A 21904-nucleotide genomic window follows, 5' to 3' on the forward strand; every position below is an offset into this window, starting at 1 on the left:
ATCCAATGATCAAATTGCAAGCAAAAATATTTGAACTGAATTTTCTCTCAAAGTTTTCAGACCTGAAATAAAATTTCACACTAACCCTAGGGTACCTTAACCCAGCTTTGAACAACTGGGGCCTGATGTGCAAGTAATGAAAAAGGCTTAACTCAAGTGACGCTGTTATAACTTCTGGTATTACCCTTTGAAGATTCAAAACAAGCACCATGGTGAAAGCAATCGTTAACATCCTTGTCGTTGTAACTTGTCTTTGAAACAGATTCCTAAGAAAAAGCAGCGCAAAAATTAATGTACATATGCAATGCGTTATGCTTCTTTCTCATGAAACGCACCGTGATCTTTAAATGACTATCAATGAGTGATCCTTTCTAAAGATCTTAAAATATTTGAAGATATTACTGTTAATGTGACTCCATTAGATCGCTAAGAAAACGCCGAACGAAACAGGAAAAAATTAAAAATTCAGCGATTAAATTATTTAGCTCATCATAATCAAATACTATAAAAAAGAGTTTAATTGGCATTGTTAAACGCCACGTACATTGCAGCTGAAAAAGTAATTCCCATTCGGGTGATTTTAAACTTTCTAAGCATTTATTTTTTGTGCCAGAAAGATCGTCTAAATTTTGAATTTTGAAGACGTTAGAAGCTCATTCTAACTCCAAGAAAAACTGGGATTCAGAATGACGTTTTTAATTCTCAAACATCTATCTATAATATAAGAACAGAGATGTCTGGTGTGTGACGATTAGGTTACGCTTGGGTGTTGTGCTTTCAGGCTGTCAGAACCAAGCCACAAACAACCACACAAGCCAGTAAGTCACGGTGTTTTAAAAGCGTATAACTTCCCTAACAAAGCTCCAAACGGAAAATTCAACTGGATACCCGTGATTGAATAATTGAATATCTTTGTTTTCTTTTCACAGATTTCTACGAACGTTTCAACTTTCTTTCGCTTATCTAACGAGATAGCCGCAGATTGTTTCTTATTTTTTTCCTTTGAAATTTTGCGCGGGAAAATTGGTGCGCAGGCGGCTAAAATTAATCCCCTCGCCCATGCCCTGACTACGTTTGACCGCGGTATTTAGAAAATATGACCAATTTGGAAAATCTCACATATTCATAAAATCAATTGTGGATATAAGTAACATGGCAAAAAATATTCGTCTCAGTAAATATGCGACGAAAAAATTCAAAAGCTACGTACCAATTTCACAATTACTGCCACTATAGCCCGGGTAACAGACACGTTATGGATTTTGTCGCTCAACGAAATCGGTGAGCATATCCCATTGCTGAAACAGGTTTCTCCGGTACAAGGATTCTAAAAGAACAAAGATTGACCATTTGAGTTTACAATTTATTTAGCCGGAGCACCTAAAATATTGCTAGCTACACAGGCTACCGAACTTGAAATAACGATCACTTTATTTGTGAGCGTACCTTCAGCTTACATACGGTTAGTTGGGAAACTTTAGGTATTGTAGGCAAATGCTACTGGCTCTACCCCTCTATACCTAATACACATATATTTTATTAACCAAATAAATATGTATGATGGTGGGATTCAACTGAAAACATTGAGCATTGTGGTGCATTTTCTCAATGCCCTCCAAAGAAATTTTTAACAGTAAAACATTTTACCTTCCTAGGAATTAATTATGTTTTAGGCCTTTTTCAGAACTCATTTTAATCCCCGCCTGACAGGCCGGGCTAGATGACTGATTCGGGCCTAAAAAGGATTTATACCTGCGGACATACCCGCTATTGTTTTGACATCTTGATTTAAAATATATGACCAAAAACCACAAAAAAAAAAAGAAATACTAACAATTTGTAGCTTATCGATATCCAGGTCAATGAAACTATTAACGAAGAAGTCACTCGGACGCCAGAAACAACTAACATCGATTATCATGAAGAAAAAATACTCAATTGAAATAAAAAAAAAAGTCACGAGAACTGGCGAATGAAGCAAATGCATATTGATGAAAGAAAATGTATCTGGCGCGGTTACGTAATCCCGGCGTCACTTCTAGCGAAATGCGAATATGTTACTGATACATGATAGAAATTCTTTCACAGTTATTTTTGACAGTTAGCTGTTTTTTGTTAATTCTAGTTGCTACAATACAAAGATGTTTTGTGTTCTTAGCCTTCCGAAACGAACTTTACGAGTAAGGGTTGCTGAAGACCCCAATCAATGAGTATGTCGACATGAACGGCCGGTTTTCCTCCAGAGCGAAAAGGAGATTTTAGGGATCTGCCCTCATAACTGATTATGTGCCTTCTCGTTCCGGAACTTCGAAAAAATTTTACAATTAATTCTCATGAATATGTATCTTTGTTGATATTAAAATTACCGTTTTTCTTTTTCGAGCGTTTTCCATCCACGTAAACTTTGTTTGTTAACTGCAGGAAACTGACGTTTTTGTTTCCATTTATCTTGATTGAAAAATATGTCTGCTGCCCCAAAGTTCAGCCTCTACATTATTCTTCAGCTTTCTTAGAAACTCTACCGCCGAGAGACGAGGATAAATTACTCTAGTTATTCGCCTTCATGGGCCGTCTTTTTACGAGATAACTTTTAGCTGGCCAAAAGTAATTTCGTAAAAAAAGCCGCTTCATCGTCATATCATTTAACTTTTATGAGGTAATCAGACCGAGAAGTAGATAAATTCAGAAATGCAATTTTTAGAGCTTTATTCTTAACCCTTGCAGATTCTGTTCGTCTCATGTCAACAATTATTAACCACGAACACATAGTGTTGCCCGCCTATGATGTCATCATTCTAAATTATAGCTCGTAAGAGCGCTCCCCTCAACCTCCCCTACCCACCCCTCCCATGCCTTCCACCAACAGGTAAAAGAGTAACGAAGAGGGGGTTCACCAGGTTTAAGAACACAATGTTTTACTGGGTAAAATTGTTAAAATGCCAGCGAGAAAAGCAAGCTTATTGTTGACAATACTCAGGCTATAGAAATTATCTCGTGTTTGAATTGTAACAAGTGAAGTTTGTTCGCTATAATGACATCATGCTCGATGCTTTGAATATAGCATTATGCCAGGCATAACTTATCTGACCCTACAGGAGATTTTTTTTTAATTACGGTATACACCACGGTGCCTTTTGATCAAGAAAGTGAATGCTTTTCTTTTCATAAACTTTCTAATTCTGAATATTTCTTGTTAGCTGAATCCACCCACATATGCTTGTAAACATAGTAAATGATATAAAAAATTATCATTAAAAAATGAGTACTGATCAAATCTGAATTTACCTTTTTTTCGCAGAGAGAAAATTGCACATGATTCGCATCTTTCCATTGGCTTTCTTTCCTCATTTAATATTTTAGTAGGAGACAGTTGGCGAGGTAGTTTTGTTAACATTCCACAGAGTGACGTTATGTAATACTTTTACGTCTCTGTATATAGGGAAATTGTGATCCGACTCTCGTTGAAATTACGTATTTCAACTCAAGTTAACTTTATTTATCCACGGATCTCTCAGGGATTTCGAATAAACAAGGGATAGATACAAATATGAAATAATATTAAAAAAAATTAATCACAGGTTTTCAAACCATAAGTGATAAAAAATAAGTAATTCACCCATTTTGGAAGTTGTGGCAGTTTATTAGCTTGAGTTTTTAAGTCTGTTGATGATGAAGCTTGACGCAAGTGGCTAGGAAAGCTATTCCACAACACTGTATTACTTGTACTGTAACTAAAGCTTCGCTTGAAAATTATTTGCCGTGTAGTGGAACTGCAAGCTTACTCTCACTATTCGTCAGATTAAACGAAGTAGGGTCGTTCTTTTCAATGAATTTGGTCTTGAAAATTCTGTATTTAAATTGTGTAGTGTTTTATACAGTATTTCTTCTACTTCCAGTTTCCGCTAACTATCAGATCGTCCTGTTAGGCTACACTGACGTTACTAATTATGTACCTTCAACGTGAGGTGATGTGAGTACTGATCTGCAATGAGCTTTTCAGCGTTTTTGTAGATATGGGACGATAAAAGATCACACCAGCGTTTTCCTTCACTACCAGCATTAACCGCCAAGTTGAATGAAACGCAGAGGTTGTTCTCAAGGCAGGCTAGGCTACAGTCGAGGATGTCCTCCACAAACATTCTCATTACGTAAGAAGCGTTAAGGTAATGGTACAGCAGTGGCTCATACGAAGCTATTATGTTTTTAGCAAGTCCATAACGGTTCGAAAGGCAAACTATTAAAGCGATGAAAGCGCAGAATTTCATCTCGTTTGTGAACTTCTACCAGACAAATTTTAGCGCCAGATAGATGCCTGATAGTCTTCATATGATGAAATATATGTAATAAATCCTTCAGTTTTGACAAAAGATGAGAAATTAATCAGTGGAAATTAAAACACGATACAACACCTGTCCCTTCTAACTTTCAATTTCAGCTCCCAAACGCTACATATTAAAAAAAAACCAACCACTTTCAATGTAATCTACTTCATAACTAGCACTCTCTGACAGAGCTTTATATCGGACAGGCAGGAAGGAGCAGATTAGGTGATCGTTTTCGAAACTGACGAAAAACAAAGACAAAGATGCCTCCAAACCTTTATTTGATAAGTATGAGATTCTCGTAACTACTTTTATCTAATCGTAGTTGATAACCAGTTTCTTTAGAGACTAATAGGTAGACCTAGTGATTATCAGAAGTTACTTTCCCACAAATCCTTTCAGGTACCAGATGTCTTTTCGACTCGTTCAGCAAGATTGCTCATAAAAATGAATGATATCAACAGGATTTCTGGAACTCTATTGTTCAATATTTTGATCGACTTTCTGCTCGGTGGATAGATAAATGGTGATAAATTTACAATGAAATGCTCCCCTCCGTGATGAGGGTAACTCTAATCAAAGTCAGCACAAGCAGGAGCCCATAAAGTCGAAGTTAATTACTGTTAACGAAAGCCGGCAAAAATTCAAGACGAAAACAAAGGTTGCTGCAATTTATGTTGATAGCGCGGTGTCCATGCAAGCTTTTGTCTTGCGTTTGCAGACTGGGCACAAGTCAGTTAATCTCACAAATTGTAACAAGAGTCAGACTCTTATTTCAGACCAACACATCTTTAAGTCTTGGCTAAACTGTGTCTTTAATTTTACTCGAACCCTTCTTTCTAAAAGCAGCGCCTGCGGCTAAACAGAACTTTACACCAAAAACCTTTAAATTAAAAGACCATTTTTTACTCGCTATTCTTCTAACATTATCCAGCTTAATGCTGTTTCAACTGAAAAAAGGCAGATCTGTAAATGTAGACAATTTCAGATCGTCATTGCTCCCAACACGTGACCGGGCCAAATTATTAAACCGGGCTTTTACAGCAAGTATTTTCAGAGCACTTTTTTTTCTCTCTAAGGGAAGTTCAATTTTTTTTAGCCATTTTAGAGTAAGGGTCCACTACACTGCACAGTAACGAAAATTTCCTGGAGGAGATGGTTTTAAGAAATACACGTAAAACCCATTACATTTTCTCACACGAATGTGAACTCTTCCGTAACAACAATTGTTGTATCCAAAGAAACAAACTTCCCTGTCGACAATACCATCCTCTATCGATGGATGTGAGCCTTTTAACCAGCCTGTTAGGTCTGTGTGGCATTTGTGATGATCGACGCAATAGTCCAGCATCTTTTCGTATAAATAGGACTGGAATCTGTACCAGCCAGGGATCAAGGAACTGTCTTCTTTTTTACCTCTTCCGTAGGAGATGTGCCGATCTGGTTCGCGTAGCACTTTATAATTCAAGCACTCCGGTGCAGCTGAAATACATGCACAAAAGTTAAAATCCTACGATTGTACATTGAAAAATTAATTATAATCAGACAAGATATTTGCTGACCTCAAAGGAAGTGAGGTATAGAGAACCAGAAATACTTAAGGGCCCAGGTAATGATGTGTCCATATTGAAACAGGTTTTCCAACATTATCAAGTTAAAGATTTGCAATCCATATCAACTTCTGCTTCTCTAGTTTTTCCTTTTCGTTGTGGTTTTTTCTTTCTTTCTGGATTATTGTTTATGGTTCCTTTAAAATAGAGGTACTTTACATGTAAGGGAAAACTATACGCTCTAAATATCGTGTCATCACTAGTTACTCTTGAAGAGCTCGCCTAATCCATAACAAAGTCTAGCTGAAGTTGACAGTAGGAAAAAGCTAGTAAATTGCATAAAGAACGGTGACAAAGTTGCGAATGGTTTAGTTTCCCAAATTTCAATTCAACTTAGATTAATGGATGCCTCATTTCTCTATCGCCCACCTTATATTTTCACCTGATTTTTCCTGTTCCCATGCACTCATCTCATGTCACAATAAGCAAACTAGATGGCATGGTTACGTCGGATGTAACGTGAAACACTAATTAATCTTTAGTTGTAAGAGTAATCACCAAGAGAAATAATATCTATCTGAGAATTTCAAATTAATCTGGAAAAAAATTGCTATTTACCAATTTCACAATGTTTTCCAACATATCCGGGATGACAGACGCACTCGAAGGGTCCGTCTCTAGAGGATATTGCTCTACACTTCCCATGACTCGAGCAGATTTCACCGCCGCAAGAATTCTAAAAAATATGGAACAAATGAGTAACATAAAACAGCAGTAAATGCATACATAAATTACTTAAAAGGATATCTTATCGCATAACAAATAAACCTAGAAGCTACAAAGTTGAAACCGAAGTATTTTGAAATACCTTTATTGGAAATTCAATCGTGAAACAACCCACGACATAAACAACAAAAGACCTCTGGTTTCCTTGTTATTTTAGTCTCAGTGGAAGAGAAAAGGGAAATTCAAAGATCTAATCATTTCTCAAATACCTGCGAAAGGCTGTAGTGGTGTGATTGATAATTTGCCGCTAGTTTTGCAACATCGCTGTGCATGTTGGACGACAGAAGTTCGCACCAATACTTCCCTTTTCCATCAGCAACGGCAGCAGCATTGAATGAAACACAGAATACATTTTGTAGACAAGCAAAGCTGCAATCGATGGGCTCGACAACATGTCTTTTTTCCAGAACACTGATGTGCAAGTAATGAAAAAGTCTTATCTCAAATGACGCTGTTATAACTTCTGGTATTACCCTTTGAAGATTCAAAACAAGCACCATGGTGAAAGCAGTCATCAATATCCTTGTCGCTGAAACTTGCGTTTTAAGCAGATTCCCAAGAAAAAGCATTATTCTCAGTGCAAAAATCAAAGTACACATGAAATGCGTTATGCTTCTTTCTCATGAAACGCACCGCGGTCCTTAAATAAATATCAGTGATCCTTTCCAAAGATATGAGAACATTTGAAAAGACTGCTGTTAATGTGACTTCATAAGATAGCTAAAATAAAAGCCGAACGAAATGGATAAAAATAAAAATTCGGCGCTCGTCTCGACTTAATTATTTAGCCCATCATAATCAAACATTATAAATAATCTTGTTTAATTAGCGTTGGTTAAACATTACGTACATTGCAGCTTAAAAAGCGATTCCCATTCAGTTGATTTTAAACTGCCTAAGCGTTATGCGTTAATTTCTGTGCCAGAAACATCGTCTAAATTTTGAATTTCAAGACGTTACGAGCTTACTCTAACTCTAAGAAAAACTGCGATTTAGAATCATGTTTTTCACTACAAGCATCTATTCTTTCCTCTAAATCTAAGAGCAGAGATGTCTGGTTTTAGACATTGTCAAAAGTATATCTACAAATCGACAAAAATTTCCGAAAGTGCCATCAGGGGAAAGCTAACAGCGAATGAAGTTTTGAGTTTTGCAAAAACCATTCGACATCAAAAGGTTTTCCTTAAAATATGCCTTTATTTCGTCATACGGCATTCTACAAAGTCTCAATTCAATTTTTGTCGAACCAAATCGCGTAACTTCCTCCATCAAATATTTTTATTCGATTCAAATATTGCAGACTGCTTAAATCCGTATGTAAATATACGGCCGTGGATATCAAACAGTGGAAATTGACTGAAGACGTATTTTGACAGGACGTCTTCTTGTCAGAGCTTTGACCTCACGGAGAGTAAATTTTCTCACGTAATTTCTGTTTCCTTAGAAATTCTAAACTTTAGTTTGACTTTCAGAGCTTGTAGTAAAAGCATTACTTACGGAACTTAACAACTCACAGTGTAAGGAACATCGATAATCATTTAAAATGCTTGAAGGTCACCTGCGGGGATCACGTCTTTAATTATTTATCACTCGAAGGTTAAAATGTGCTGAATTAATCTCGCTAACTAGAAGTTAGTATTTTACAGTGACAAGGTTTGTAAGCCTAATATAATGTATTTGCGTAGATTGGGGAGTTAAAACTCTGGAGGGGGGAATTCTATCTAGGATCATATCTAGAGGCATGAGGTTTATAGTCCCTCATTGCTCATTATTGCGAACAAAGGAAACAGGTTTTAGAGGAGGAGGGGACCCTAACAATGACCAGTAGGGGAAGGGGGGCCATAGACAGGACCGCAGCAGCTCATTCACTGAATGTAAACCAATTCTTTATTGTGAATTATAAATAAACCAGGATTACTTTGGTTTTGCTCTACTCGCTGTGTGATTGGTCCAGAAACTCACGCCACCCTTTAAACCAATCAAAACGCAAAACTTAGGCCAATCGCGACTTGTTCGCTCCCATTTTCCCTCGGTTCAAGTGGTTTTACTTTGAGTTTCCATTGACTCATGATGACGTCAACATTTGATCTGACTGCCGATGTGATAACCCTTTTTTTGATGTTTCGACTTTCAGTTGAAAACTGTCTTATCAGTGAATGTAATTTTGCTGGTTTTATCATTTTAAGAATTTGTTTTTCAATCCATTTCAGGCTTTATATATCATGTAATATTTCATAAACGTGGGCGAGTATTTTATCAAGGTTTGTAAACACGAGAAGACTGATGATTTTATTATTTTGTAGTGTTCAAAGACCTTGATGAAATAGTATGTTCACGGATTATGATTTTCATCGCAAGCAATATCTTGAAGAAAGGTTTGAAGACCTGGAAAGCATTTCCCTAGACATCTGGCTCACAAATTTGTCCATGAAGTGGCTTATTAATTTCCAACCACGCGTGTTGGATATCCTAACACGTCAGACATAGTTTGATGCTACTCTGGATTGCAGATTTAATGAATGTAACCGAAGAACTTACAATTCATAGACCCAGATAGGGTCTATAAATTGTAACTTCTTCTGTTACATTCATTAAATCTGCAAACCAGAGTAGCATCAAACTGTCTCATTGTCCACCTAGTTGCCGTGTGAACTTTAATATATCCTGACACGTGTTGGATATCCTAACACGTGTTTTTGGATATCCAAACACACATGTTTGGATGTGTGGATATCCAAACATGCTTGCTCAAGTGTTTTGGTTTACCATGTGACCCAAGTGGAGACACACAAGAAGTTGATAACCTTATGTATAATTAACGATTTGATAATAAAATTTATTTTACGATTGGCACTGTTGTAATCGATCCCAAGATATCCTTTTGTTGGACATGCCTGAGAGATATGGCCAGAAATTGTGAATAAACAAAAAATTTGGATCTGTGTTAGATGGATGAAGGAGAGTAAAAAGGAAGATTTTAAAACTCATTTCATAGAATAAAATTGCCTTATTTACAAAAAAGCACATATTAAAAAAAACTATGGCAGCGCAGCTGGTCTGCTTAATATACTCATGATTAGTATTTCAAATTAATGTAGCGACGATAACTGTCCGAAAAGAAGAAAAACAAAAATATCTTCGTTATATAACTTAAATATAATATTATATAACTGAATGTAACATTATATAACTTAGAGTGACGTAAGTAAATGGAAATTAGTTTTAAATGCAAACATGGTACAACTTTAGGTCAAATCTAATGCATTAAGATCTAAACATAAAACATGGACAAGAGGAATTCTGTTGAGACAAACTGGTAATTAATCAATCAGTAAATTGCGTTGACTTCTCCTCAATAAGTAAGCAAGGTGTAGCTAAAAGTACTTAGCTATGAATTTTTTACTTCGATGAGTGTCTACATTCTCAATACTTCTGGCATAGTAAAAATTAGAAAAGGAAGAAAATAACAACATGGGATGACGTCATGAAAGGGGTTAAGTTCATTCTGGAAGTCCTCCCTCACTCCACAGCAGTTGAGAATGCCTTCACTAAACAAGGTGGAATTTCTCAGCATAGGTATCAGCGTTATCGCGCTGGCCATTATTGGTACCGCAATTCATGTGCTTTCGTTTCTGATTTTGTGCAAGAGACAGTTTCGAAAATTCCACCTCACGCCATATTTTCTGAACATTGCTCTGGCGAACGTCCTGGTTATAACAGTGGACCTGCCAGCAGTAGCGATCTCCGCATTCGCAGAAAAACAACTGATGGGAGATATTTTCTGTCAGGTAAGATTGATTGATCAATCATGGGACAGACATGCACACACAGGACAGAAAAAACCTTCAATCTAACAAACGGAAAACAAAGCAATTTAAATCATGGAGCACTGGTAACTCTTTACCTGTCAAACTTTCAAACAGCCTGGATTTTATTCATACAGAGTGGTGCTGAAATAAGGGGATCAGGGAATCATTATGGATAAAATTGGACGCTTCTGTTTCGAAAAACAACGTCTTCCGCATTAATTATAGAGAAGGATTGAACATCTCAATTCCCTCTCTGAGCTTTGGTTTTCTTATAGCCACAGAGAAAAAGATGTTTATCCTCAAAGAAATTTGTTGTTTCTCTTCGACAAAGAAAAAATTCACGTGAAAGACAAGCATCGAAATTTCATTTGTATAAAATGAGGATTTTGTTTGCGACTCCGAAGTTCATTTGACTAAACTGTTTCTTTTATTTCAGATGCGAGGATTCTTCGTTGGGGCGGCATCTATTGCAACATTTGCCACCATGACATTGTCCCTCTTCAAAATCTTTCGCAGGATGCATGATCAAGCTCCAGACGCTGATTTCAAATTTGCCTTGGGCGAAGAAGAGGACTGGAAACCTTACAAGAGCATGAAGACGATGGCAGTCACGTGGTTCTATGGAATTGCCGTCATGTTTCCTCCCTTTGTGGGTTGGGGCTCATTTTCGTCGGAGTCCGGTGGTACTATTTGTATCCCAAAGTGGCGAGATAACACCTCAGCTGGACACGCCTACTTGATCATACTCGTCATTTTGGCCTTCGTGGCACCCTTGTACGTTTCCTTGGTCTGTTTTGCGAGGATTTACCAGAAATCAAGGAAACTCCCTGATGAAAACCTGAGGACGACCAAGGAAAAAGCATTGACAAGGAAAGCTGTCAGGATGGTCGTACTCGGCATAGTCAGCTTTTCCATCAGTTGGACCCCTTATTGTGTGTCTGCTATGATATCAGTCATAGGTGGCTCGGAAATTTTTGACAGAGACCAGTCTTTCATCCCTGGAATATTCGCCAAGGCCAGCCTCATGTACAACCCGCTGCTCTGCATGCTTATCTGCAAGCGGTGAGAAAAGGGAAAAGAATGCGTTGAAGCGCCTGTTACGAGAATAATTCATGATCCCTATAGAGTTGAATGCGAACGAGTAATGTAAGAAATGAATTGTGACCATCATCCGTTGTAAGAAAATGTCACTCATAACGGAGCGTTAAGTCTTACGAGTCTTATCTCTATCATTGCCTCATTTTATCGTGAATTTCTAAGCCATTATTATTACTTCTTTTTCACCCCTCCTTTAGCCCCCCACCCCTCGCCTCCCATCCAACCCCCACCCCTCGCCTCCCATCCAACCCCCACCCCTCGCCTCCCATCCAACCCCCACCCCTCGCCTCCCATTCAACCCCCACCCCTCGCCTCCCATCCAACCCCCACCCCTCGCCTCCCATCCAACCCTCACCCCTCGCCTCTCATCCAACCCTCACCCCTCGCCTCCCATCCAACCCCCACCCCTCGTCTCCCATCCAACCCCCACCCCCCGCCTTCCATCCAACCCTCACCCCTCGCCTCCCATCCAACCCCCACCCCTCGTCTCCCATCCAACCCCCACCCCCCGCCTTCCATCCAACCCCCGCCCCCCCACCTCCCATCCAACCCTCACCCCCCCACCTCCCATCCAACCCTCACCCCCATCCAATAACTTTTCAATTTTCCTCCAGACCTTTGGTTGGAGAAAGATCTATTGCCCAGTAAAGATGACAATCAGACCTAAATGTTGATCATTTTTTGACTTAAGTGTTGTATCAAAGTCTGTAATACTATAAATTTTTACATCTGTTTAATACAACAAAAACGCTATTTTATAAAATTTATATCACCTTCGAGTCAATAAGCAAGTACAAATTTCTCTCCACAGATTTCGAACCGTTGCTGCAGATATGTTGTGCTGCAGGAATAACAGTCATATCATCGTGGAAGTAACCCAAAGGTCTACTGCTCCGAATGAGACGATGACCAGCGAACAACAACAGAACGACAACCAGGACATGCTACGGAACCAAGCGAGGTCACAAGAAACGTCTATGGTATTGAAAGGTTTTTGTGATCTCTAGAGATTGCGAAGACACCAACTGCACTTTCTACATAACCCTCTATAGAGCAATTTTTTTTGATTGAGTGTCGAAAGTCATCTTAAACTTTATTGGTTTTTGTAAGGTTTCTCCCTATATTTGGATAAATATCTTACCTATGAAATAAGCTGCATTTTATTGGTTAGCACACCCTTGACCACAATCACTTGATTGTCCTTATATATCATTATATGCAATTATATTCATCATATTCTAATAAAGCAGTTGTGTAGAGAACTTGGTCTGTTTCACTCACTACTCTATAGTAGTATATCGAGCCGTAATACACAACAGTTTTGCTTTACCTAGCTCTGTGATTGGTCCAGAAAACTCGCCTCACTCTCCTAATCAATCAGATGCAAAAATATAGCAATCACGACTTAGTCGCCCGCGTTTTCCCGCGCTTTAGGCAATTTGGTTGGTTAAACTTAGAGTCAACATTGGTTTTTTAAACCTTTAACTCCCATGGTTAATGTCGAGCAGACAAGGGACGAGAATAAAGAAAAATATCAATTGGGGGATTATCCGTTGATCCTATACTAAATTCTCTGAATCAACATCGTAAGAATTGTATGATAAAAAGTAAAGAGAATTACCAATGAGATCTTGGGAATGAAAGGATGAAGGTATTTTTCTTTCTTCTGATTTGGTTTTGGTTTTAACCCTTTAACAGACGAAAACAGAATTTCTCCTTACAATATTAATACAATATCAACCAGATAAGTGATGAAAATAAAGAAAAATAACAATTTGGATATAATTAGGTGATCTTATACGAAATTCTCTGAGCTAACATCACAAGAACTCTATAGGAGACAGAAAGGAGAATTACTAAATTAAATGATATCTTGGGAGTTTTAAAAAGGGTTAAGATATTTTATTGATTAGCGCTCGAAGATGAGCCAAGGTGGCGAAATTAAACTATTTCAAATTTTTGCACGCATTGATACTTGATGAAAAAATTAAACTTTCTACAAGAAAACCTTAAACTTGTGGTGAGTGATTAATTTCGGCAGAAGCAGGTGCCATTCCAAGCAGCCGCCATCACTGAATACGGTATATGTTTTTAGCTATGAATTCCGACTTTCTACCGACAGGTGCGTCGTTTCTCGTGCTTAGTTTTGATTAACTGGAACGGGACTCTAAGTCGTCAAATTCTGTTTGTTATCACAATTTTGACTAAAAAATCACCTGTTTAATAATTCCAAATTGGACTCCACTCGGTCGTTTCACAAATATCAATATTTTTTCGAGAGCTGGTTTTTTAAAACAGAAACTGAAAACTGGCCCAAATTGTGTGACTATCCATTGGAATAGTGTGGAATGGCAGACAGCCCTGTTTGCTCCGAATTTCTAAGGATGGTAACGACAACATACTGCCAAGATATCAGACTGTTTTTCGAATATCAGTTATAGCCATATCCTAAATACCCGGACAAAACCATGTTATCGGTGAAAGGAAGGTTGCACGAAGCTCTGTTCTTCACCTCACGGTATGCCATCTGTACAGGCATGTGGTGATATTAATTCTTGATGTCAAGTGAGGAGTTATGAAAATCTTAACAAGTGAAATTAGAAAGATGTTTAATTCCCACCTCCCTCAGGCAAATTTCTTTTTAAAAGTGTTCCAATGACAAGTTTTTGTCTGGTAGAAATCTTTGTTTTAGAAAAGACCGATTTTGCTCTTTTCTTATTTTTGGTTAAGCGGCATCAATAGGCGAAATAATTAAAAAAAAAGGATAAACAAAAAGGAAATTAGTAATAAAGATGAAAAATATATAAACAATTAACAGGTGAGACACTCAGAAATCAAAAATTATTTTTTTATCGGGGGACGTTTTGTTTCTTAAAAACGCTTTGGCATTAAATCAGGAACCATAAAATTTAACAGAACTTGACTCCTTCAGCGAAGAAATTGCATTCCTTTCACTGTTATGCTTAGTGAACTGTCCCTAGCACATTTTTCAGCACAACTGAAAGCCAACCCAAGGCAGTAGCTCCTGTGAGATGTGTTATAACATTCGTAGAACTCCTTATTGCAGTCGCGACAACAGAAAAAGAAACATTTAGCCCAGTATGTCTGCTGTTGGATTTCAATTTTCCCTGATTCATCACAGAAAATTGGGCTGCTTTCAATCTGCAAAAGAATATCAAGTACATTTGTTTTATTTCAAAAATATATTTTGATTACGTGAGCTACTGTCTACACTAAAGAAATATTGTGCGCAGCCTCTATCCCAAAATCTATCGTCTCGTCTTTCCATCACTTTCTCTGTCTCTCTCTGGCCCCGTCAGGGAAGGGGAGGGGGGGGGAAGAAAGACCCTGGGAACAAGGATTATGAGTATTTTCCTCATTAAGCTAAGGATCTGCTTTATATCATAATATTAAGCTGTAAGTCTTGCATGCTTTGCCGTAGCAATTTAAGATAAAGCGGTCAGCGATATTCGTTGCAGAACCTGGTCCATTGCTGTAATCTCCCCAACAATTTATCAAGTCTCACCTGAGACTCCTAAGCAAAGGTATTTACAGTATCAGGAAGAATTTCTTTGAACAGGCCGAGCCAATTTTAGACATAACACAGTTTGTTTCTTCAAAAACATGTTTATTTATCTGATACGATCATTACAAGCATAACTCAGGGAATAATTAATATTGTCCTTAGTAGGAACAAGACCTCGCAACATCACTCTGTTACATTTCAACACGAGAGGTGTGTCTTTGACACAGGTAACAGTTTATTACACTTAATATCGAAACGACTTTGTTTAGTTCTCAGATCTTCTACAGTCACCTACAGTCACTAGGGACTGGGAATGAAAGATCGGTTAACTGTGAAAGTTCTCAAGAGGATTGTTCGCTTCCAAACAATTGCGCATGCACTTGTACGATCCCCTGTAACAGTAAGGCTTGCCTCCATTGTTTTCGTTTCCGTCCGTTGCGACGCACGTTAAATGATCGGAATTGCACTGGCGACAGCAATTGAACATGCGCGGACTGAGGAAATCACAGGAGCTGTTTTTGAATACAACTGTTGAGCCCAGGACACAGTTTATTGGCGTGTCTTCATGATTATGGAGTTCACTGGTTGGCTGTTGAGAAAATCAGATCAGATTAAAAGCAGGTTATCTACAAAACTCTGATATTAGGCTGCGAATTAAAGGTAAATTGAAACTTAGATTCGTCCAGTTTCTCGAAAAGAGGGCATTTCTCAGTTTTGCCGCTGGAAATGAAATTGAGCCAATTGAAAGTATATCTGGAAGAATATGAGCTGAAAAAAATCAGACTTCCATTTTCGCTCTCGTTTCTTCATCCAATCTATTGGCAATTAAGCTCTTAGGGAACATGGATTTTTATCACGTCTCACTCCGACTTTTTGTTTTTTTGCCGTGATTCATGCATTTTACTCTCTCTATTGTTAATTCTCAATTTTCTAATGGTAGTTTAATATTATTTCAATTACACAGCAATAAATGTATTATACATAATAAATGCAATGCTATCCTAAGAAGCAGCATATATGCATGCATGCATAACTCAAATTTTCTCGACAATTACCGTGAACACTGTAGCAGTTGATTGCGTGCTTTAATCTTATTTGCGCAATTAGAAGATGACATATTCAATAAAAAGGCAAATGAATATTCAGAGAAACAAGAAACTCTATTTACCGTTCTGTGGTCTGGTACTTTTGCTCCTGTGACTTGACGCTAAGAAGCCTACACTGTAGTATTTCCCTCACGAGGCAGATGAATAATCGGAGCCAGTAAGAAAAACCGAACGTAATATTCAACCTTGCATCGCTCTGCTTTTATCAGATAGAAAACTCAATTGCGTGCGAGAAGGCTGAGGGCCGCGCGAGCTATCAAAACAACCCATCTCTCTTGCCATACTGCTTGCCGTCATTTATACTCGGGCTGGTGAAGATGATTGAATTTCGCAAAAGATTTCTCTAGAATCTTTCTCGCGGTGATCAGCAGCAAGTGACAGAAATGTAAGGGAAAGTTTGCCACCTGAATTATGCGGCTCTCGTGCTGAAAGCTCCCTCATTAAAAAAAGAGAAGGATACATACATGTAGCCATCTTTGCGCAGTTTTAACGACATTTTCTCCTACTTTCATTTAAGACACGATGTTCTATTAAAATTGCACATGGTCAAATTTCTTGTATAGATACAGAATGGGTGTTTAGAACTGCTTCGGAATCTTGCAAGCCTAATAGCGCGCCAGGTGTATTGTAGCCTCCTTGTTTAGAGAGTGGTAGCTAATCAGTAGCAAGTAAACTGCCCAGAATAATTTCGTCAATTTTTCCTGACATTTCATCATCGTCCATTTATACCTCTCAGTAAGGAGCTGCTCGGGATTTTGCTCATAAACACAATTAAAAGACCATGCCATGCTCTAACCCGAAACTCTCAACCCCCCCTTCCTCACCACACCCCCCCCCCCCCGAGTTTATCCGGATTCAAACTTACTTTCCACTGGGTCGCCGAGTCTGTGTAATACTCTTTCTTATCTCATTACTAGAAAATTACCTGAGTGGGGTTTAATGTTGGTAGAGTCGTTGGTTGAGTTGTTGGTTGAGTTGTTGGTTGAGTTGTTGGTTTCTTCGGTCTTGATATTGGTGTCGGCAGAGTTGCAATGGCTTGACTTGGTGATGGGGTGGACTGGGGATATGAACCTGAAAGATTTAAAATCAATTTTTTTTACATGCTCAAATTTTGGAATAGAAATGTAGAAGTCAAAACATTTCAGAGCTTCAAAAGTTATCTCTGACGCAGAGAACATAAATTTTTGGGGACAACTTTTTGCATCTGTGGCAACGCACATGTTAAAAAAAGATTAATTTGTGCGATTCATGATTTATCGTGACACATGTATCATCTCTTTTTAAGGGTGCGCCCGTGGTGAGGTAGTAAATTATATCTGCCGGAATAACGCCTGTTCTCTCTCAAGAAGAGCACTTGACCTCGGACTTTATTCAAAGGATTCTTCAAGATACTTACATGAATTAATTCCTTGAACCTTGAAGAGAACACACGTGGTCTTAAACGGCGAATCCGAATTCCGAGCACCACATTGCACTGCTACTCTGACCAGACGGCCAGCAAAACTCTGTGGCATTGTAAGGCCAGACTTGAGCTGAAAATTAGGGAAACAGCAGCTAAGCTGATGACACAGTAAAGTGCGGTGGCCACGTCGCGTATTTTGGACAAATTTTCCCACAGTTTTCAGTCATCGTATTAATAAATTGCTTTGCCAAAGAGAATAGGAATGTGAATTTTCTTACAGCATACACCTTAATAAGAGAGAGTACAGAGGAAATTTAATTTCTTTGAGGAGAAAAGGAACGAAAAAAATTTTACGAGTTCTTAAAATTTGGCTCAGTAGATGAGTAGGTTACAGCACCCAGTTTTAGAATTGTTTTTATACCTTTATGGAGAGTTGACTGATGGACCAGCCACTAGTTAAATCTATGGTGTCCGCCACATTTTCCAACTTCCATGTTCCGTCACACCTTAGGTAGTTAACATGAACCTCATCTTTAAAAAAAAAGCTGCAGTTCTGGTTGGCAGGCACGTTGATCGTTTTCTGACGAACGGAACCGGATGGAAAAAACGGCAGTGAATTATCATCTGTCTCATCTGCAAACAGTAAATCACAGCCTGAAAAAAAAAAAACAATAACAAATAGCGTTTTAAGTCATGATGCAGATTTGAATCCCATATCATCCAACTCATACCCAAAGTTCTTCGTTGACATGACATATTGGTTTGGATCATCATTGATAAAGAGGTCGTTGAAAAGCATCCGGTTTGAGGTAGTAATCAGGCAATAGCGCCTCCTGAACGCATTCTACTATGATGATAATCATGTCATAAAAAGGAAAAAATAAAGCCATCTAAACTAATATTGTACATCTAGTTAAAGCAAAGGAGCGGAAATGTGACGGACAAACAGACAGATGGCTGTGGAAGGTGACTGTAGGGAAATGTATGGATGAGGAAAAAAATATTGCTCTAACAAAGGATTCGGAAACTGTTAACTTTTCACTGCCAAGATCTCATTATCGATTCTCCCCACTGTCTTCCACACAAATTTTAATGGCGTTGATTTGGAAAAATTGGTGCTGGATCAACTAATAATCCCCTAACCGATATTTTCTTTATTCTCATTCTTTATCTGCATGTTGTTGTATTAATGTTACAAGGAGAAATTCTGTCTTGATCCCTCATGGCAGCTAAGGGGTTAATGAAACTGAAAACATAACGGTGGAGTTCCACTCCAAAAGCCGATACAAGTCAGCATCACGTACATAATATATTGTACACTTGTACAATATAATAACGCTTCAAAATATGTTACGTGATCATTGTTATCACTTAAGCGATATTAACTTTTTTGTTTCCGAACTTGTTATTACTTTACCCCTTTATTCATTTATAAACAATCCTAATTTAAAAGATATGTAGATCAAAACAGCTTTCGGACAAAATCTGTCAAATTTCCCGCGTCAAGGAATGAATAATTTGAAAAAAAGAAAAATCACAGTTAGGTTTTTTTACGTTTGGGTGTAGCGTGTGTGTTATTTCTGAAATTAGTCGATATATATATATATATATATATATATATATATATATATATATTTTTTTTTTTTTTTTTTTTGAAGCTACTCCTTAAACTTTTGCGTCATTTTCTCTTTGCAATTTTCTGAAGCTTATTTTTATGCCGTGGAGATGACAAGATGTTCGATCTGTGGGACCAAAAAGCCCAAAAAGGCAACTAAGAAGGAACGCAGAAGGCTAAGGATCATGGCAGGATTAAAATGGATTCTAAATAATCAACTTGAAATAAATATAATGAAAACAAACCAGCGACAGAGTACCGTTTAAGAACATCATTGCATTAAAACAGCCTTAAATCACAAAATATACCTGCATTTCGTCGAGCTTCAGAATTTCGCTCGCATTGGAAGTCTTCTTCGTAAAATGAAAAGGTGTTTGGGCAACTGCACCAGCAACCTCCCAGCGGGTGGGCTCTGAACAGGCTGCATGATGGACGAGAAGAGGGACATAAGGAGCCTGACAAAAGAAAATCGTCCGTGGGAAAGCTGGGTAATCGTTCCATTTCGATCAAAACGGCGAAGGATGGGTCTGACAGAGCTACCAGGAGAAGAAATGTCCAAAATATATCCATCAATTTAAAATGGTTCTTAACGAAACTGTGCATTCTGTCTTCGTCAACAATTAGGCATGTTCTTCAAGAAGCGAGTTGTTGCACGATATCCTTTGATAGATGTTGAATTATGTGGAGGTTTTCACCGTCAATTCTTGAGTGCAAACACGTTAACTTTTCAACTCTTTCGTTTACCCAGTTTGAGTGCAATTTCAATGGATGAACTAAACAGTGACTGATAGAGCTCAAGTCGCGAAAAATGACTTTTTGGAATGAAACTGCAAACCAATATCACACAATATATATTGACACAACAAACCACAAAATTCCTGTGTAAGAATTGTTGACCAATACAAGCTCTGACATACTCAACCATGAACATACGCGTGCATTTTCATTCTAACGACGTGCTTGCCTTGCATTGCAAACATTCCATTTCAAATGCATGTTTTTTCTGGATTTATCATAGTATTGCGCTGCAATAAGAGCCTGTGAAACATTTACGCTATTTTTTAGAGTTAACAGATTTCAGGCACGACGCCAAAATCCTGACGCTAGTAAGCTATTGCGTTTACAAACTGGTTTCTTTAACCGCTCTATCTTAACTTGCAAAACTTATTCTTAAGAAGAGCTATGCATTACGTGAAAAACGCTTTCGCCTGGCCAGCTCTGACAAAATGATCATATAAGTTATAGTATTTATCCAAAGACAAAAACAACAACAACAACAACGACAGAGTTGAGCCTTCTGGAGCATTCAATTTGGTCTAATTCCAGAAAGAGAGAACATGATCTCATCTTGCGCCATGTATTAGCATGATACGCTATGACTGCTACCCGGTCAGGGGGCGAACTACAAACATTACATAGCTTTGGTGGAAATTTTGTAATTCCGCTATGACTTTTTGAGTCCAAGACATCTATCACAAGCCTCTGATGAAGATACGAAAGGCATGACGGGAAATACTTCTTAGGGCCTTGATAAACTGACCTGCCGAACGGAAAACATGGAATTTTAAGAGCCATTGTCGGTCAATTGGTGAATTAGGGCTATTTTCACGGAATTCATGGAGCATTGAGTTTGGCAGGGGCGGCCCAAAGTTCTTCATCCTTTATATATTAATTCGTTATCGCCGCTGCAATTTGCACCCAGCAAACATGGAATGGCTGCAGAACTAAAGAAACAGTTTAAAATACACCACAATGCAAAATGAATTATTTGAAAAAAATTTTTTTTAAGATCTTTACCAAACCGAGGGCAAAATAAAGTACTGATAACATCAAATGAAAGCCTGGGCTTTCTGTGTTGTGAACGGTAAACATATCAATATCCCAGACGTGCCGGAAAACTGCACTTGAGTGGGGTCAAGAGAGTATAATGGGGGGCGGGGGGGAAGGGGGTGTAAAGAAGAAGAGAGTCCCTGGGAACGATGCTGACGCCTCGTTTGAATTAAAACTAGCTAGCTAGTTGCCAAGATTTAGTCAAGGGGAAATTAATAGCCATGCTAACGACTATTTTTTTTATCGGTTGCTTTTTGGATTTCTGTTTAACTAAGAGATTATCGACAATTTGTAAACTCTCGGTTTATTCTGCATGTTAGGAAACGTAAACTGAAAATCGGCCATTTCCTAATTTCTTACAACCAATGTTCTAAAGCTAGAGTTTTTATCAGACCATTAATTGAAAATAATGTGTCATTCTTATGGAAATGCAGGTAATCTTTGCAAGAGGACTTTTCGGAACCCCAAAGTGGCTTTTTATGAGTATTCTAAAGAGACATTTTTTGATGAATTTCCGTCGGCTACAAGTTAATGATTTTTTTTGTCAAAACATTGACATGCTTTTTTCATCAAAAAGCTATTGAAAAAATAAATTAAAGAATCTTTTCGACATATGGCTTTAAAATCATAATAAAGAGCACTCTCTAGATTGTCCAGTGCACCTCAGTGCACCATAATCTAAATGTCATAAACGGAGGGAACAAATCACGGTTTGCAAGGTAAGCAAGCTCCTATTTCCCCACCAGTTTTCAGACTCCTCAACGCCTTGAAACTATGAAATAAGCACAACACATAATTCATCAGCAATCTGATCTAGCTAACAAGAATATTGTGAAAGGAGCTGATATTCAGCGAATGAC

General features: G+C 38.1%; 4 protein-coding genes across 5 annotated transcripts; 1 reads left to right on the plus strand and 3 right to left on the minus strand.

Annotated features, from left to right (window-relative positions):
- Positions 1–152: 152 nt before the first annotated feature.
- On the minus strand, positions 153–4316 carry LOC149053749 (uncharacterized). The gene is made up of 3 exons (XM_089183648.1): positions 3954–4316; positions 1211–1327; positions 153–266 (listed from the first exon to the last, which is right to left on the minus strand). The coding sequence occupies exons 1-3, from the start codon at positions 4263–4265 to the stop codon at positions 153–155; spliced, it is 543 nt and encodes a 180-aa protein (XP_089039774.1). The 5' UTR covers positions 4266–4316.
- A 270-nt stretch (positions 4317–4586) lies between these two features.
- On the minus strand, positions 4587–7467 carry LOC113666822 (uncharacterized). Its single transcript, XM_089211309.1, has 3 exons — positions 6868–7467; positions 6491–6608; positions 4587–5804 (listed from the first exon to the last, which is right to left on the minus strand). The coding sequence occupies exons 1-3, from the start codon at positions 7255–7257 to the stop codon at positions 5443–5445; spliced, it is 870 nt and encodes a 289-aa protein (XP_089067435.1). The 5' UTR covers positions 7258–7467; the 3' UTR covers positions 4587–5442.
- A 2619-nt stretch (positions 7468–10086) lies between these two features.
- On the plus strand, positions 10087–12712 carry LOC113666814 (blue-sensitive opsin). The gene is made up of 3 exons (XM_089211206.1): positions 10087–10446; positions 10904–11529; positions 12377–12712. Exons 1-3 carry the CDS (start codon positions 10198–10200, stop codon positions 12570–12572), a joined length of 1071 nt encoding a protein of 356 aa, XP_089067332.1. The 5' UTR covers positions 10087–10197; the 3' UTR covers positions 12573–12712.
- Positions 12713–13445: 733 nt separating this feature from the next.
- Positions 13446–20053, minus strand: LOC113666820 (uncharacterized). 2 transcript variants are annotated; one of them, XM_027182613.2, is made up of 5 exons: positions 19523–20053; positions 18021–18253; positions 17594–17729; positions 17123–17268; positions 13446–14727 (listed from the first exon to the last, which is right to left on the minus strand). In XM_027182613.2, the coding sequence occupies exons 1-5, from the start codon at positions 19815–19817 to the stop codon at positions 14494–14496; spliced, it is 1044 nt and encodes a 347-aa protein (XP_027038414.2). In that variant the 5' UTR covers positions 19818–20053; the 3' UTR covers positions 13446–14493. The 2 variants fall into 2 exon arrangements, with proteins under 2 accessions (XP_027038414.2, XP_027038413.2); XM_027182612.2 differs by lacking the exon at positions 13446–14727 and adding an exon at positions 15173–15680.
- Positions 20054–21904: the final 1851 nt, after the last annotated feature.

The sequence above is a fragment of the Pocillopora damicornis genome, chromosome 1, assembly GCF_964200805.1.
Source record: "Pocillopora damicornis chromosome 1, jaPocDami1.2, whole genome shotgun sequence".
NCBI classification, from domain to species: Eukaryota; Metazoa; Cnidaria; class Anthozoa; order Scleractinia; family Pocilloporidae; genus Pocillopora; species Pocillopora damicornis.